General features: G+C 37.2%; 1 protein-coding gene and 1 long non-coding RNA gene across 14 annotated transcripts in view; one reads left to right on the forward strand and one right to left on the reverse strand.

Moving 5' to 3' along the window:
* Positions 1–13718, forward strand: part of AGBL3 (AGBL carboxypeptidase 3) — a 108495-nt gene that overhangs the window by 47012 nt on the left and 47765 nt on the right. For 11 of the 13 annotated variants that reach the window (XR_003034242.2, XR_009494152.1, XM_059885617.1 and 8 more), the window contains 5 exons: positions 621–783; positions 2639–2765; positions 3745–3845; positions 4056–4168; positions 5008–5074. Coding sequence is in view for 11 of the 13 variants with exons in the window: in XM_059885617.1 (XP_059741600.1) it covers positions 621–783; positions 2639–2765; positions 3745–3845; positions 4056–4168; positions 5008–5074 (571 nt within the window). In the remaining 2 variants the exon portion in view is untranslated. The remainder of the gene's footprint in view (positions 1–620; positions 784–2638; positions 2766–3744; positions 3846–4055; positions 4169–5007; positions 5075–13718) is intronic. The other 2 variants (XM_024990721.2, XM_059885621.1) reach the window with 2 other exon arrangements.
* LOC104972216 (uncharacterized) overlaps positions 1–13718 on the reverse strand; it is an 84335-nt gene that overhangs the window by 21805 nt on the left and 48812 nt on the right. The gene's annotated exons all lie outside the window — the stretch shown is intronic.

Consider the following 13718-nt stretch of genomic DNA (forward strand, 5'->3'; position numbering starts at 1 on the left):
AACACATATTTGGGTACTTGTATGCATTGCACCGTTTTAGAGATTTTGAAGCATTCCCTTTCTATAACGAGATTAACTATGGAAAATCTAAAATTCTATTTAGGTAAGTGTCAAGTAAATGGTACCAATATTAAATACTACAGGAGTTCAAAGAAAAGAAAAATTTGGTGGGGAGCTTCACTAGTTAGAGAGGAAGTGGGACCTGAGGTCAGTGTTGATGGATAAGGGGTAGTATTTGTATTTACAAAGATGAAGAAGGAAGGTATTTCAGTCAGAAAGAATCTAAGAGTTAGTGGGCAAAGATAGGAGTGAGTTGTTTTCAGTGTATAACAAGAGACAACCAAAAAGCAGAGAAATATTGTTGGAGAAAGTTTTGGAAATAAGGTAAATTTTGTCTTTATAGTGGAAGGCTAAAGCATTTGTATTTTATATACAATTAATAGCTTATTGTAGGTGTTAAAAGTTATATATTAATAATATGCAGTAGAAGTAAGAAATTGAAAACTAGGACATAAGAAATGCTGTTTATTTGGATGTTAGACTTGTTAATTCATAATTACAACCACAGAAGAAAAATGCAGAGATAAAATGCAATAACTTGTTCTTTTTCTTCTTGGTAGATTGATGGAGAAACGAGAGGTTATTTTGTATTGTGACCTTCATGGCCATAGCAAGAAAGAGAACATATTCATGTATGGCTGTGATGGTAGTGATAGATGTAAAGCACTATACTTACAGCAACGAATCTTTCCACTTATGCTGAGCAAAAATTGTCCAGATAAAGTAAGCTCCTTTAAGATTTTGACTTTTCCTTTACTATATATTGTCCATGCAGGACAGCTGAATGGATAGGCTTATTCAGTAAACTGCTTTTTTATTTAGTTTTTTTGACTGGTTTGTACAGTTGACCATAGAAAGCAATGATGTGAAATGTTTAATAACCAGTAATTTGAAATATAAGGGAAAAACGCCCACTAGCCTACCACTACACTTGATGATAAAAGACTTGACTGTTTTTCTCTTAAGGTCAGGAACAAGACAAGGATATCCACTCTTACCCCTTCAATTCAGCCTTATACTGGAGGTTCTAACAAGTGCAGTAAGGGAAGAAAAAAGATAAAAGGCAGACTAGAAAGGAAAGGCAGATATGATTGTCTTCATAGAAAATCCATGCAATCCACAAAAACTATAACTGAGTGAGTTTAGCAATGTCAAAGGATACAGGATCTATCCACAGAAGCCAGCTGCAGTTCTCTATACTCACAGTGAACAACTGGAAACCAAAATTTAAAACAAAACCGTTTACCATAGCTCCAAAATAAGCAAAAGACTTGTGACTGCAAATGGATGGCACAAGGGAGTTTTTTAGAGCTGATAGAATTGTTCTATATTCTGATTTTTGGTAGTGTTTTATCAACTAAAAAAAAATGCACAACATGAAAGTTGCGAGTAAGTTTTATTTGGGGCAATGTGAGGACTGTAGCCTGGGAGACAGCACCTCAGATAGCTCTGAGAAACTGTTCAAAGAGGTAGCGGGAAAGGACACATATATATGTGATTTTGGTAAACAGGAAGTACATGCAGTCAAGCACATATTTGTAGAAAGTTTCTGCTGGTCTTGTGAAGCTTCTGCTAGTCTCGAGAAACAATCGTCACCATGAAGGACCTTAGTGCTTTTCTAGATACGAGGAGATATAAGAACTGGGCTCGTAAAATCAGCTCCTGACGGTATCTAACTATCTAAAGACATGTCCTGCCAGTTGCCCGTAGCATAGTGTCTCATTCCTGCTTTCCACCCTAAACTCCTTCAGGGGGAGTATTGGAGGTCAGCAGCTGCTGTAGCACATGACTTAATCCTTATAGAGGTAGATGGCAGGCTCCCTTGGCAAGTGCCAATTTGTTGACAGTTTTCACAAACCTTTACATGTATTAGCCTTTCTTAGTAGCTCAGTGGTAAAGAACCCACTTGCCAATGCAGGAGATGCAAGTTCAATCCCTGGGTTGGGAAGATTCCCTGGAGAAGGAAATGGCAACCCACTGGTAAATCCCATGGATAGAGGAACCTGGCAGGCTACAATCTGTGGGGTCACAGAAGAGTAAGACCTAGTGACTAAACAATAACATACATGTGTTAACATTCACAGGATGGAACACAAAGTAAATTTTTTCAATTGTATGGTAATTAAATTACAAAAACTCATTGTAGATACTGATGTTATAACAATCTTTCAGGGTAATTTTCAAATTATCTTTCATGTGATAATAAAGCATCAGTATCTAAAAATCTACAACACTGATCTTCATTCCTAAATATGTTTAGACTCCTTCCTGTAACCTTTTAAAGTCAACATTATCAAGAATTAGTCAACTGGGTTTTGAATGCATATGTTTTATATATATATAAAGTAAAATTTATTTCAGAATTCAAGCCTATAATTCTCAGAAATGTAAATATGTCATCCTTAAAATGAGCTATTTCCACTGATCAGGAAATAAAAGCAGCTCCAGAAGCTTTTATTGTAGCTTTAGAGAGAATTATGCTTTTGCACACCTACTTTTTCATTTCTAACCCTACTTCCTATGACAGACATTGTGATTAGAAAAGCAGTGGGTCTCATTTTTATTTTCTTCTTTTCAGTTTTCATTCTCATCCTGCAAGTTTAATATTCAAAAGAGCAAAGAGGGAACAGGAAGGGTGGTGATGTGGAAAATGGGGATCAGGAACAGCTTCACCATGGAGGCCACTTTTTGTGGATCTACTCTGGGTAAGATTGAGGGCCCTCATTCATGACTGTCAGAGTTAAACCAAAGGAGCACATTCAATGTAAGATTCATAGTGTTTGACAACTGGATAGTGAGCAGTTTCTTCCTACGTAGATATATACCAGTAATCTAATCAATTCTATAAATAGGATGAATAAACAAATGCCTACTGTATGTATCTTGATCACCTCATTTTCCTTTGTTTAGAAAACGAAGTTTTACCACATATATAGTATACCTAAGTGGTGGTTTCATGATCTGATCTTTAATTGCTTGTTTGGGGTTTTTCTTTTAGAAGAGTTCCTACGACTGTAATGATTTCAAGAAAAAGCAATGCTCATAATTAAAATATCAGAATAGAAATATCTTTAGTAGATTGGCTATTTTTAAGACAAAGTTGACTGGGCTTTGTTTTTCTTTTTTTTAATTGGTTCCTTGAAGTAAAATAAACATGTGCTCTAGTTCCATTTAAGGAAGCTTTTAGTCACATTTAACATATCCTTAGAATGCCTCATATTAGGGTAACTCACAATATTAGAAAATGTATCAACTCAAAGGAAGGTGCCAGAAATCCAGACATATTACTTCTGGCTAATTTTTAAGCACCTTGGAATTGATATAACACTGTTAATGATGATGAAAACATTAAATATTTATGCAGGTTTTCCTCTAAGCGATGATCAGGGTGCTTATAACTGGTAACCAAGTAGTTCATAACTTTCTGACTGAATTTTCTTCTGCTTTGCAACACAGATTAATCTGTGTTTTTAGATGTCAGCTTTGGTCCAGGTGGTGGAGAGGGAACAAGGGAAAACAGTCAGTTGTTTAATGACCTGCCCCAGTGTAGAAGATCCAGAGGACAGAATATGGAATCATATCAGGTGTTTTGTTTATACTCTGTTTTGCAACTTAGGCCTTCCTGCTAAGAAAAAAAAATGTTTAACTTATCATCAAAGGTGGATAAACTTATTGATGTTTTAGGTAATAAAAGAGGCACTCATTTCAACACGAAAGACTTGGAGTCAATGGGATATCACTTTTGTGACTCTCTCTTGGACTACTGTGATCCAGACCGAACCAAGGTAAGTAAAGTCCGTTTGCTCATACATCAGACTCCAGACGCCCAGATAACATCACCTGCCTTTGGGCCTGCAGCAGTTTGTTCCTTCTAACATCCTGACTGTTCATTCAGTGTTTTGTTGTACTTGATGTTCCAGGTGTCTATAAATATTCAGTTACTTTAATTAGGAAATAAGTTATTTATAATTAACTTACCTATCATTTTCCCCTAGTACTATCAATGCCTGAAAGAATTAGACGAAATGGAGAAACATATAAACTTGGAAAAAGTCATTGATGATTCAGATACTTCTCTGAAAGAAATTACATTGGATCTAGAGACTAGGTAGGTCAAGATAGTGAAAGTAATGTAATTTGCTGTGTTATTCTACATGCTCTCTAGTGGTTAGGATTCGACTCTCACCACCACGACCAGTTTTCCATTCCTGGTTAGGGAAGGCCTGTTATAACAATTCAAGGATGTAATTGTCAGTCTGTACTGAAAATCCTGGCTAGAGATGGAGGAAAATTTTCCCCATGCACGTTACTTCAGCCAGAACTTATCAAGACTTCATTTATTCAAATGATATTGAGTACCCACTATGTACTATATGTGAAAGACATCTCAAATTGTTTTTAATGCTGTCATTACCCACAGAGAATCGACACATTTATAGAGACACCATATAAATAATCTAAGTTAGTGAATGATAAGTGCAAAATTTAATGCCAAGGGAATGTTACTGGAAGAAGGAAGGTACTAATTTTAGTGCAGTTCCTATAGGAAAATCAGAACAAATGTTTGATTCTTAACCTGTATAAGTTTTCAGACTTTGAGTTAGTGCCCCTGTAACCTCCAATGGTGACTCAAAAGTTTGTTTGCAGATAGAGTATCATTTCGAACTCATGAATTTGTTTATATTTGACATGATCCAATCAATTTCAGTTATCATTCCTCTAATACTCTCTTCTAGTTTGACATGATCCAATCAATTTCAGTCATCATTCCTCTAATATTCTCTTCTAATGCCTAGAACTATCAAACATCTACACCACCTTTGTAAACATCCTTTTTATAACTAGAACTATTTCTGCCATTCCAATAACATAATAAAGTAAAAGTAACAGTTGAAATTTTAAAACACCACCAAAACATTATGTAAAGTAATTTATTATTTTTTGTAGTAGCCATGCCTCTGACAGTTCAGAATCCAATGACTCTCAGACTGATCTTCTCAAGTTAAATTCTCAGGTACGATTGAAAATTTATGCCTATGATATGGGTATGCCAAATAGGTACTCTTCTTATTATAACTAACAACCAGGCAAAAAAAAAGAGTCTGCAGTTGTATAAATTATTGTATAGCATAATTGTTACTTTCTTATTATGTACCATATCCTTAAATCATAGAATTTTCTAATCTTAGACTCTTTTAATACCCTTGCTTTATTGATGAGAAAAATTAAGATCCAGAGAGATTAAATTACTTTTCAAAAGCCATACTACTTGTTAATAAGAGTTGGTAGCATAACATACATTGCCTGACCGTTAGTTCTATATTCATTTATTTATTTACTTAACAACTATGTACTGAGCTCTGACTTGATGCTTGAGAATAGATCAGTGAACAAAATTAAAAAAAAAAAAATCCTTCCCATCATAGCTTATATTCTAGTTGGTAAGTAAAATGTGAAAGTCACTCAGTCCTGTCTGACTCTTTGCAACCCCATGGACTATAAAGTCTGTGGAGTTCTCTAGGCCAGAATACTGGAGTGGGTAGCTTTTTCCCTTCTCCAGCAGATTTTCCCAAGCCAGGAATCAAACTGGGGTCTCCTGCATTGCAAGTGGATTCTTTACCAACTGAGCAAGTAAAATGTATGATGTGTTAGATGATGAGAAGTGCCTAAGGAGGAAATTAGAGCAGGAGGAGGATTAGGGAGTTCAGGTGGTATTGTGTACTGAATGTTTGTGCCCCACCACTGAATACACATGTTGAAACCCTGACCCCCAACGTGATGGTATTAAGAGGTGACTAAGACAAGCTTGAACTGAAGGGGATGGAGACATAGAATAAAAGGAAGGCTATCAGAACTTCTTGAGTTTTACAGTATGGCTTCAATACTACAGAGCTCTGTAGCTGAGAAATGTGTAATGTTCTTCACAAGTTTGACAGGTTTTTTGTTTTTTATTGAAGTATAGTTGATGTACAAAGTTACAGGTATACAGTATTGTGATCCACAATTTTTAAAGGTTACACTCCATTTACAGTTATTATAAAATATTGGTTATATTCCCCATGTTGTACAATTATCCTTGTAGCTTATTTTATACATAATAGTTTGTACCTCTTAATCCCCTATCCCTGTATTCTCCCTCTTCCCTTCTCTCCCCACTGGTAACCACTTGTTTGTTCTGTGTATTTGTGAGTCTGTTTCTTTTTTGTTATATTCACTAGAATACATTCACTATTTTCACATTTTTTAGATTCACATACAAGTAATATCATTCAGTATTTGTTTTTCTCTGACTTATTCCACTCAGCATAATACCCTCCAAGTTCATTCATGTTGCTGCAAATGACAAAATTCCATTCTTATTTATGGCTAAGTAGTAGTCCATGCACCCGCGCACGCGCGCACACACACCACATTTTCTTTACCCATTCATCTGTTAATGGACACTTGATTGCTTCTTTATCTTGCCAACTGTAAATAATGTTGCTGTGAACATTGGAAGGATTGTTATCTTTTCAAACGAGTGCTCTTTTTTTTTTTTCCGGATATATACCCAGGAGTGAAGCTGCTGGGTCATGTGGTAGTTCTGTTTTTGAGAAACCTCCATACTGTTTTCTGTAGCGGATGCACAAATTTACATTCCTGCCAGTAGTGCTTGAGAGTTCCCTTTTCTCCACAATCTCGCCACCACTTGTCATTTGTGTTTTTGATGATAGCCATTCTGACAGGTGTGAGGTTGATATTTCATCGTGGTTTCCCTGATGATTAGCTGTGTTGAGCATCTTTTCATGTGCTTGTTGGCCATCTGCATTTTCTCTTTAGAAAAATGTTTATTCAGTTCTTCTGCACATTTTTTAAATTGGGTTGTTGTTTTGATGTTGAGTTATATGGCAGTTTATATATGTTGAATATTAACCCTTATCAATTACATCATTTGTAAAATATTTTCTCCCACTCAGTAGGTGGTTGTCTTTTCATTTGGTTTTTGCTTTCCTTTGCTGTGCAAATGATTTTAATTAGATCCCATTTATTATTATTTCCTTTGCTTTAGGAGATAGATATAAAAAATATTGGTACAGTTTATGTCAGACTGTCCTGCCTGTGCCTTCCTCTTGGAGTTTTATGGTTTCTGGTCTTACATTTAGGTCTGTAATCCATTTTTTGTGTATTTTTGTATGTGGTATTAGCGAATGTTCTGATTTCATTCTTTCACGTGTAGCTGTCCAGTTTTCCCACCCCTGCCTTCTGAAGAGACTCTTTTTTCCATTGCATATTCTTGCCTCCTTTGTTGTAGATTAGTTGACCATACATGTGTGGGTTTATTTCTGGGCTCTCTATTTTGTTCCATTGGTCTTTGTATTTATTTTTGTGCTAGTACCATATTTTGGTTACTAAAGCTTTGTAGTACAGTCTGAAGTCAGGGAGCATGATTCCTTCAGCTCTGTTCCTCTTTCTCAAGATTGTTTTGGCTATTCAGGGTCTTCCGTGTTTGCATACAGATTTTTAAATTATTCTAGTTCTGTGAAAAGTGCCATTGGTATTTTGATAGTGATTGCATTGAATCTGTAGGTTACCATGGATAGTTATGGTCATTTTAACAATAGTAATTCTTCTAATCCCAGAACACAGTGTATTTTTCCATCTGTTTGTGTCAGCAAGATAAATTTTTAAAAGCCCCAAAGGGACTAAGAGATCATCAGGGACGCTAACGCCTAGGTGTTAACAGGGCAGATGGCTTCTGTCGAAGGCCATGGAGGTGGGCTGTCTGGAGCTGTGCACTGTGGTGTGGACAGAATACTGACAGAGAGCCAGGTATGAGTGGCAGCCTGCCAAGCTGCTGGATGATACTGCCACCCCAGTGGGTCCAGAAGGCAGATCACGGAGGCACGAGGATTATTCATGACCATGATGATCTCACTGAATCTGCTTTACTAGGTTTTGTGCTTGCCTGGGACCCATCACCTCATCCTTCTTTGCTTTTTCTCCCTTTTACAATGGGAATGTCTATCCTATGCCTGTCCCTCGGTGGTACTTTGGAAGCACATAACTTGGTCATAGTTTCACAACTGGACAGGAAATCTACCTTAGGATGAATCGTATTTTGAGTTTCATCCATATCTGATTTAGATGATATTTAGCTAGGACTTTGGAGTTTCGAGTTGATACTGGAATGAGTTAAGACATTAGGGGTTGTTGGGATGGAATGAATGAAGTTTGCTTTTGAGAAGGATGTCAATGTGGGAGGTTTAGTGGTGGAATGGTCTGGATACTTCTGTCTCCCAGAAGTCATATGTTGACATTATAATGCCCAGTATTATGGTACTAGAAGGTGGGGCCTTTGGGGGGTGATTATGTCATGAGGGCCGAGCCATCTGAATGGGATTAGCACCTTGTAAAAGAGGACCCAGAGAGATCCCTAGCCCCTTCTGCCTTGTTAGGATGCAACAGAGAGTCCACAAACCAAAAAGAAGCTCTCACCTGACCATACCACATCCTCATCTCAACCTTCCAGCCTCAGAAATATGAGAAATAAATTTCTTTTTTTATTAGACACCCAGTCTGTGGTAACTGTTTTGTTAGAGCAGGTGAATGGACCAAGACAGATATTGTATTCATTTCCTCTTGCTGAGTAACTAATTACCCCAAACCTCTGCAACTTAAAATGATAAACATTTATTATCACACAGTCTCTGTGGATCAGAATCCAGGAGTGACTTATCTGGGTTCCTAAGTTCTCTGAAAAGACTGCAATGCAGGTATTGGTAAGGCTGTGGAATCATGAAGACTTGACTGAGGAAGGATCCATTTCTCGAGTTCACTTACATGGTTGGCGATAAGATTCAGCTCCTCACAGGCTGCTGAGCTGAGGGACTCAGTTCCTTGTTGGCTGAGGGCTGAAGTCTCCCTTGGTTCCTTACCATGTGTGCTTCTTGTATGACAGCTCACAACATGTATCTGGCTTTCATGTGAACGAGCAAGTAAGACAGCAGAAGAGGGCACACAGGCTAGAGGCACAGTCTCCCTGTAGCCTCATCCCAGAAGCAGAATTCCATCGCTTTTGCCATATACCATTCATTAGAAGTGAGTCACCAGGTTGAGCCCAATACCTAGGGCCACAGGAGAGCATGAATGCTAACAGACAGGGATCATCAGAGGTCATCTTAGAGATTGTCTACCACAGATGTGAAAGCCATTAATGTTGATTTGATCTTTGCCTCAAGGTTATATTGAAGCCAACCTACAAATTCTAGAATTTGGGGCTGTTTTCCCTCTCAATTCCATTTTTTTATTCAAGTATTTTTGAGCTGAATTCTTTCTTGTAGCACCTTATCAAATGAAGCTAGCAACCACCAACTCATAACTCTATAAACTTTCTGCCTCAAAGTCTCTTTGTCCAGTGACTCAGGTTTGTTAGGCACATCTTCTCTCACAGAAGGCAGTTTCACTAAATGTGTCACCTCTACATAACTTGTGTTTTCTGCCTTCCTGTAACCACCTGTTATTTAGTCACCAAGCCAATGATTGCCACATAGTTTAGGTTTTATTAGGACAGCATCCGACTTTTAGGTATCAGGTCTAAACTATTCATATTTTATTCATTAAAACAATTCTCAGAATGTCAATAGCTTATATTAGCAAATATCTTTTTTCCTGCTTGGGGGTCATCTATGGCTATATTGGACTGACCAGGGATCCACTGAACTCATGTCCAGACTGTGGGCTGATTCAGGTCTGGTCTACATTTCTTCCTTCTCCATAGATACCAGCAGCCAGCTGGGGCATGTTCTCTCATGGTTTCTCTCATGGTAAATCACAAGAGTTCAGGAGGCATGCCAAACCATGAAAGTATGTTTAAAGTTCCCGTGTATCATTCCACTGGCTAAATAAATTCCTATGTCCAAATCTAACATCAAGGGAGTAAGGAGAGTAAAACTTGGGGAATGATCTAGGAGGGACCTATTCCTAGACTAGGAGTACTAGAAGTGCAAAGGCCATGAGGAAGGAACATGTCTGTTATCTTTTGGAAGACCAAGGATACTAATCTGGGTAGAGAAGATTGAACAAAGAGAACAGGAGTAAGAGAACGTGAAATAGGTGTTGGACACTGGGGAGCAGGTGGAGTAGATCATGTAAAACCTGGCTTAGGACTTCAGTTTTTACTCGAGTTTGGAGAGTTTGGGTTAGAGGAGTAACATGATGGGCTTTGTATTAGCAAGGTCACTTTGGCTGCTGTGTTGAGAGCAGAACGATGAATCACGAGGGGAAACCATTTAAGGGGCTATTGCAGTTACCCAGGCAAGAAGAAGTGGTAGCTGGACCAAGGTGGTAGCTGTAGAGATGATGAGACGTGACCAGATGTTAGATACATCTGACAGGGTCTAGAGAATTTGCTGATGGCTTGGGTACAAATTTGAAAAATACAAAGGAGAGAAAGAGGTCTCCAGAATTCCAGGCCTGAGCTACAAGATGGAGCTTCCACTTAGTGACATGGAGATTGTTTTCTTCTCTACCTACTAAATCATATTCTGAGGGTGTGTATCAGAAGTCCATCCATTGCAAAGAAACAAAAAACTGTTCCAAAAGATGGCTTAGCTAAAAGGGGAATTGGTCGGTTTAGTAAGGGAAATAGTCTAGGGATAAGGCTGGCTTTAGCCATGGCTTAAATAAGGGGCTCAAAGAATACACCAGGATGCAAAATTTTTTCTCCATTTTAATGTTATTTCTGCCTCTTCTGGGTTGGTTCTATTCTCAGACTCTCCTCTCTTGCAGGCAAAATGGAATTCTAGCCTCTCATTCTCACAATTCTAAGTCTGGTATATACCCTCTTTTCCAGTAGCCCCTCAAAAATATAGAGATTGATTTTTTTATTGTAGTAAAATTACACATAACATTTACCATCTTAACACCTTTTTAACTGTATAATTCATTGGTACAAGTACATTCACACTGTTGTACAACCATCACCACCATCCCATAACTCTTATCATCTTGAAAAGCAAACTCTACAGCCTTAATAACTCCCCATTCTCTGCTCCCATGTCTCTTGGAAACCACTGTGTACTCTTCTTTCTTCATGGATTTTGCCGTGCTAAGTACCTCATATAAGTGGAATTGCACAATGTTTGTCTTTTTGTGACTGGCTTATTTCATCGAGCATGATGTCCTCAAGGTTCATCTATATTGTAGCATATTTCAGAATTTCTTTCCTTTATAAGGCTAAATAATATTCTATTGTATGTTTACACTGAATTTTGCTAACTCATCTCTCAGTGGAAACTTAAGGTTGCTTCCACATTCTAGCTGTTGTGAATATGATCACACATCTCCTCCAGATGCTGCTGCTCTTCACTCTTTTGGGTGTGTACCCCAAAAGGAAACTACTGGATCCTACGGTGATTCTACTTTCAATTTTTTGAGGAACCTCCATACTGTTTTTCACAGCAGTTATACCATTTTACATTCCCACCAACAGTGCATGCAGGCTCTACTGTACCTACATGCTTGCAAGCACTCGTTATTTTCTGGTTTGTTTGTTTTTTAATATTGGCCATTCTAATAGGTGTGAGATACCACCTCACTGTGGCTTTGATTTGCATTTCCCTAATTATTAGTGATGTTGAGCGTGTTCATAAGGGATACTGGTCTATATAGCTTCCTTTTCTTGTTTGTAGTGTCTTTGTATAGCTTTGGTATCAGGGTAACTCTGGCCTTATAAATTACAAAATGTTCCTTCCTCTTCAAAATTTTTTAGAAATGTTTGAGAAAGATCAGCATTAGTTGTTCTTTAAATATTTGGTGGAATTCACCCAACAAACCATCGGGGCTTTATTGTTAGTTGGGAGAATTTTGATTACTGATTTCAATCTCCTTAACCTAGTTACTTGTCTATTCATATTTTCTATTTCTTCATGAGATGCTCTTGGTAAGTTCTGTGTTTCTAGGAATTTATCCATTTCATCTTGGTTATCCAACTTGTTGGCATACACTTGTTCACAAGACTTTGTTATAACCCTTTATATTTGTATAGAATTGATACTAATATCCTCACTTTCATTTCTGATTTTAGTAATTTGTCTTTTTTTTCCTTAGTCCATTTAGCTAAAGATTTGTCAACCTTGTTGACCTTTTGATTCATTTTCTTCAGTTTTTCTATTTCATTTATTTATCTCTGCTCTAATCTTTATTACTTCCTTCTGCCATCTGTGAATTTGTTTTTTAATGTGATTATGGATATAAATTTCCTCCTCAGTTCCACTTATGCTGTGTCCCATAAATTTCACTCTGTTGTGTTTTCATTTTTATTCAACTCTGTATTTTCTAATTTCCCTTGTGACTTCTTTGATCCATTTTTTTTTAAAGTGTGTGTATAATTTCCACAAGTGTTTGAATATTTTAGATTTTCTTCTGTTATTTATTTCTAACTTCATCCCATTGTGGTCAGAGGGAGATACTTTGTATACTATCTATTAAAATGTATTACAACTCAACTGGTGGCCTAACATCTGTTCTATCCTGGAAAATGTCCTATATGCATCTGAGGAGAAATGTATACTCTGTTGTTGGGTACAGTCTTCTGTGTATGTCTGTTAAGTTTAGATGATTTACTGTGTTAAATCCTTTTTCTTTACAACCTTCTGATTGGTTCCATATTATTGTAAGTAGGGTATTGAAGACGAAGAGTTGACTCATTGCAAAAGACTGATGCTGGGAGGGATTGGGGGCAGGAGGAGAAGGGGACGACAGAGGATGAGATGGCTGGATGGCATCACTGACTCGATGGACGTGAGTCTGAGTGAACTCCGGGAGTTGGTGATGGACAGGGAGGCCTGGCGTGCTGCGATTCATGGGGTCGCAGAGTCGGACACGACTGAGCAACTGAACTGAACTGAACTGAACTATTATTGTAGAACTGTTTCTCCCTTTGGTTCTATTTTGCTTCATATATTTTGATGATCATTAGGTATGTAAATGTTTATAATTGTTATATATTATTGTTGTATTGAATTTTTTATTAACCTATAATGTCCTTTTAAAAGTAGTTTCCAGTAATGTTTTAAAATTTAGTCTGTCTTTGTCTAATAGAGCCACCTCTGCCTCTGTGGGTTGCTGTTTGCATAGGATATCTCTTTCCTTTCACTTTCAACCAGTTTCTTTGTTTGGATCTTTCTGAGTCTTTTAAGACTGCATATAGTTGGATCATGTGTTTTTATCCATTCTCCCAATCACTCTGTTTTGATTGGAGAGTTTAATCCATTTATCCATTAATAATATCCATGTATTATCCATTAATAATATCCATATTATTATCCATTAATATCCATTTAATCCATTAATCCAGTGGAAATAATTCCTGATAAAGAGACTGACTTCTGTCCTTGTGCTGTTTTCAGTATGTCTTATAGTATTTTTGTCCCTCCTTTTCCTGCATTACTGTCTTCTTTTGTGCTTAGTTGATTTTTTGTGGTGAAATGTTTCAGTTCCTTTCTTATTTCCTTTTGTGTATATTTTATAAATCATTTCTTTGCTTTCACCATGGGGATTACATTTACTATCCTAAAGTTATAACAGTCTAATTTGAATTTATACCAACTTAACTTCAAAACATACAAAAACTGTTCCTTTATAGCTGTACCCCCACGCTTTCAGTTGTATATGTCACA

This window comes from Bos taurus, chromosome 4 (genome assembly GCF_002263795.3).
Source record: "Bos taurus isolate L1 Dominette 01449 registration number 42190680 breed Hereford chromosome 4, ARS-UCD2.0, whole genome shotgun sequence".
Lineage (NCBI taxonomy): Eukaryota > Metazoa > Chordata > Mammalia > Artiodactyla > Bovidae > Bos > Bos taurus.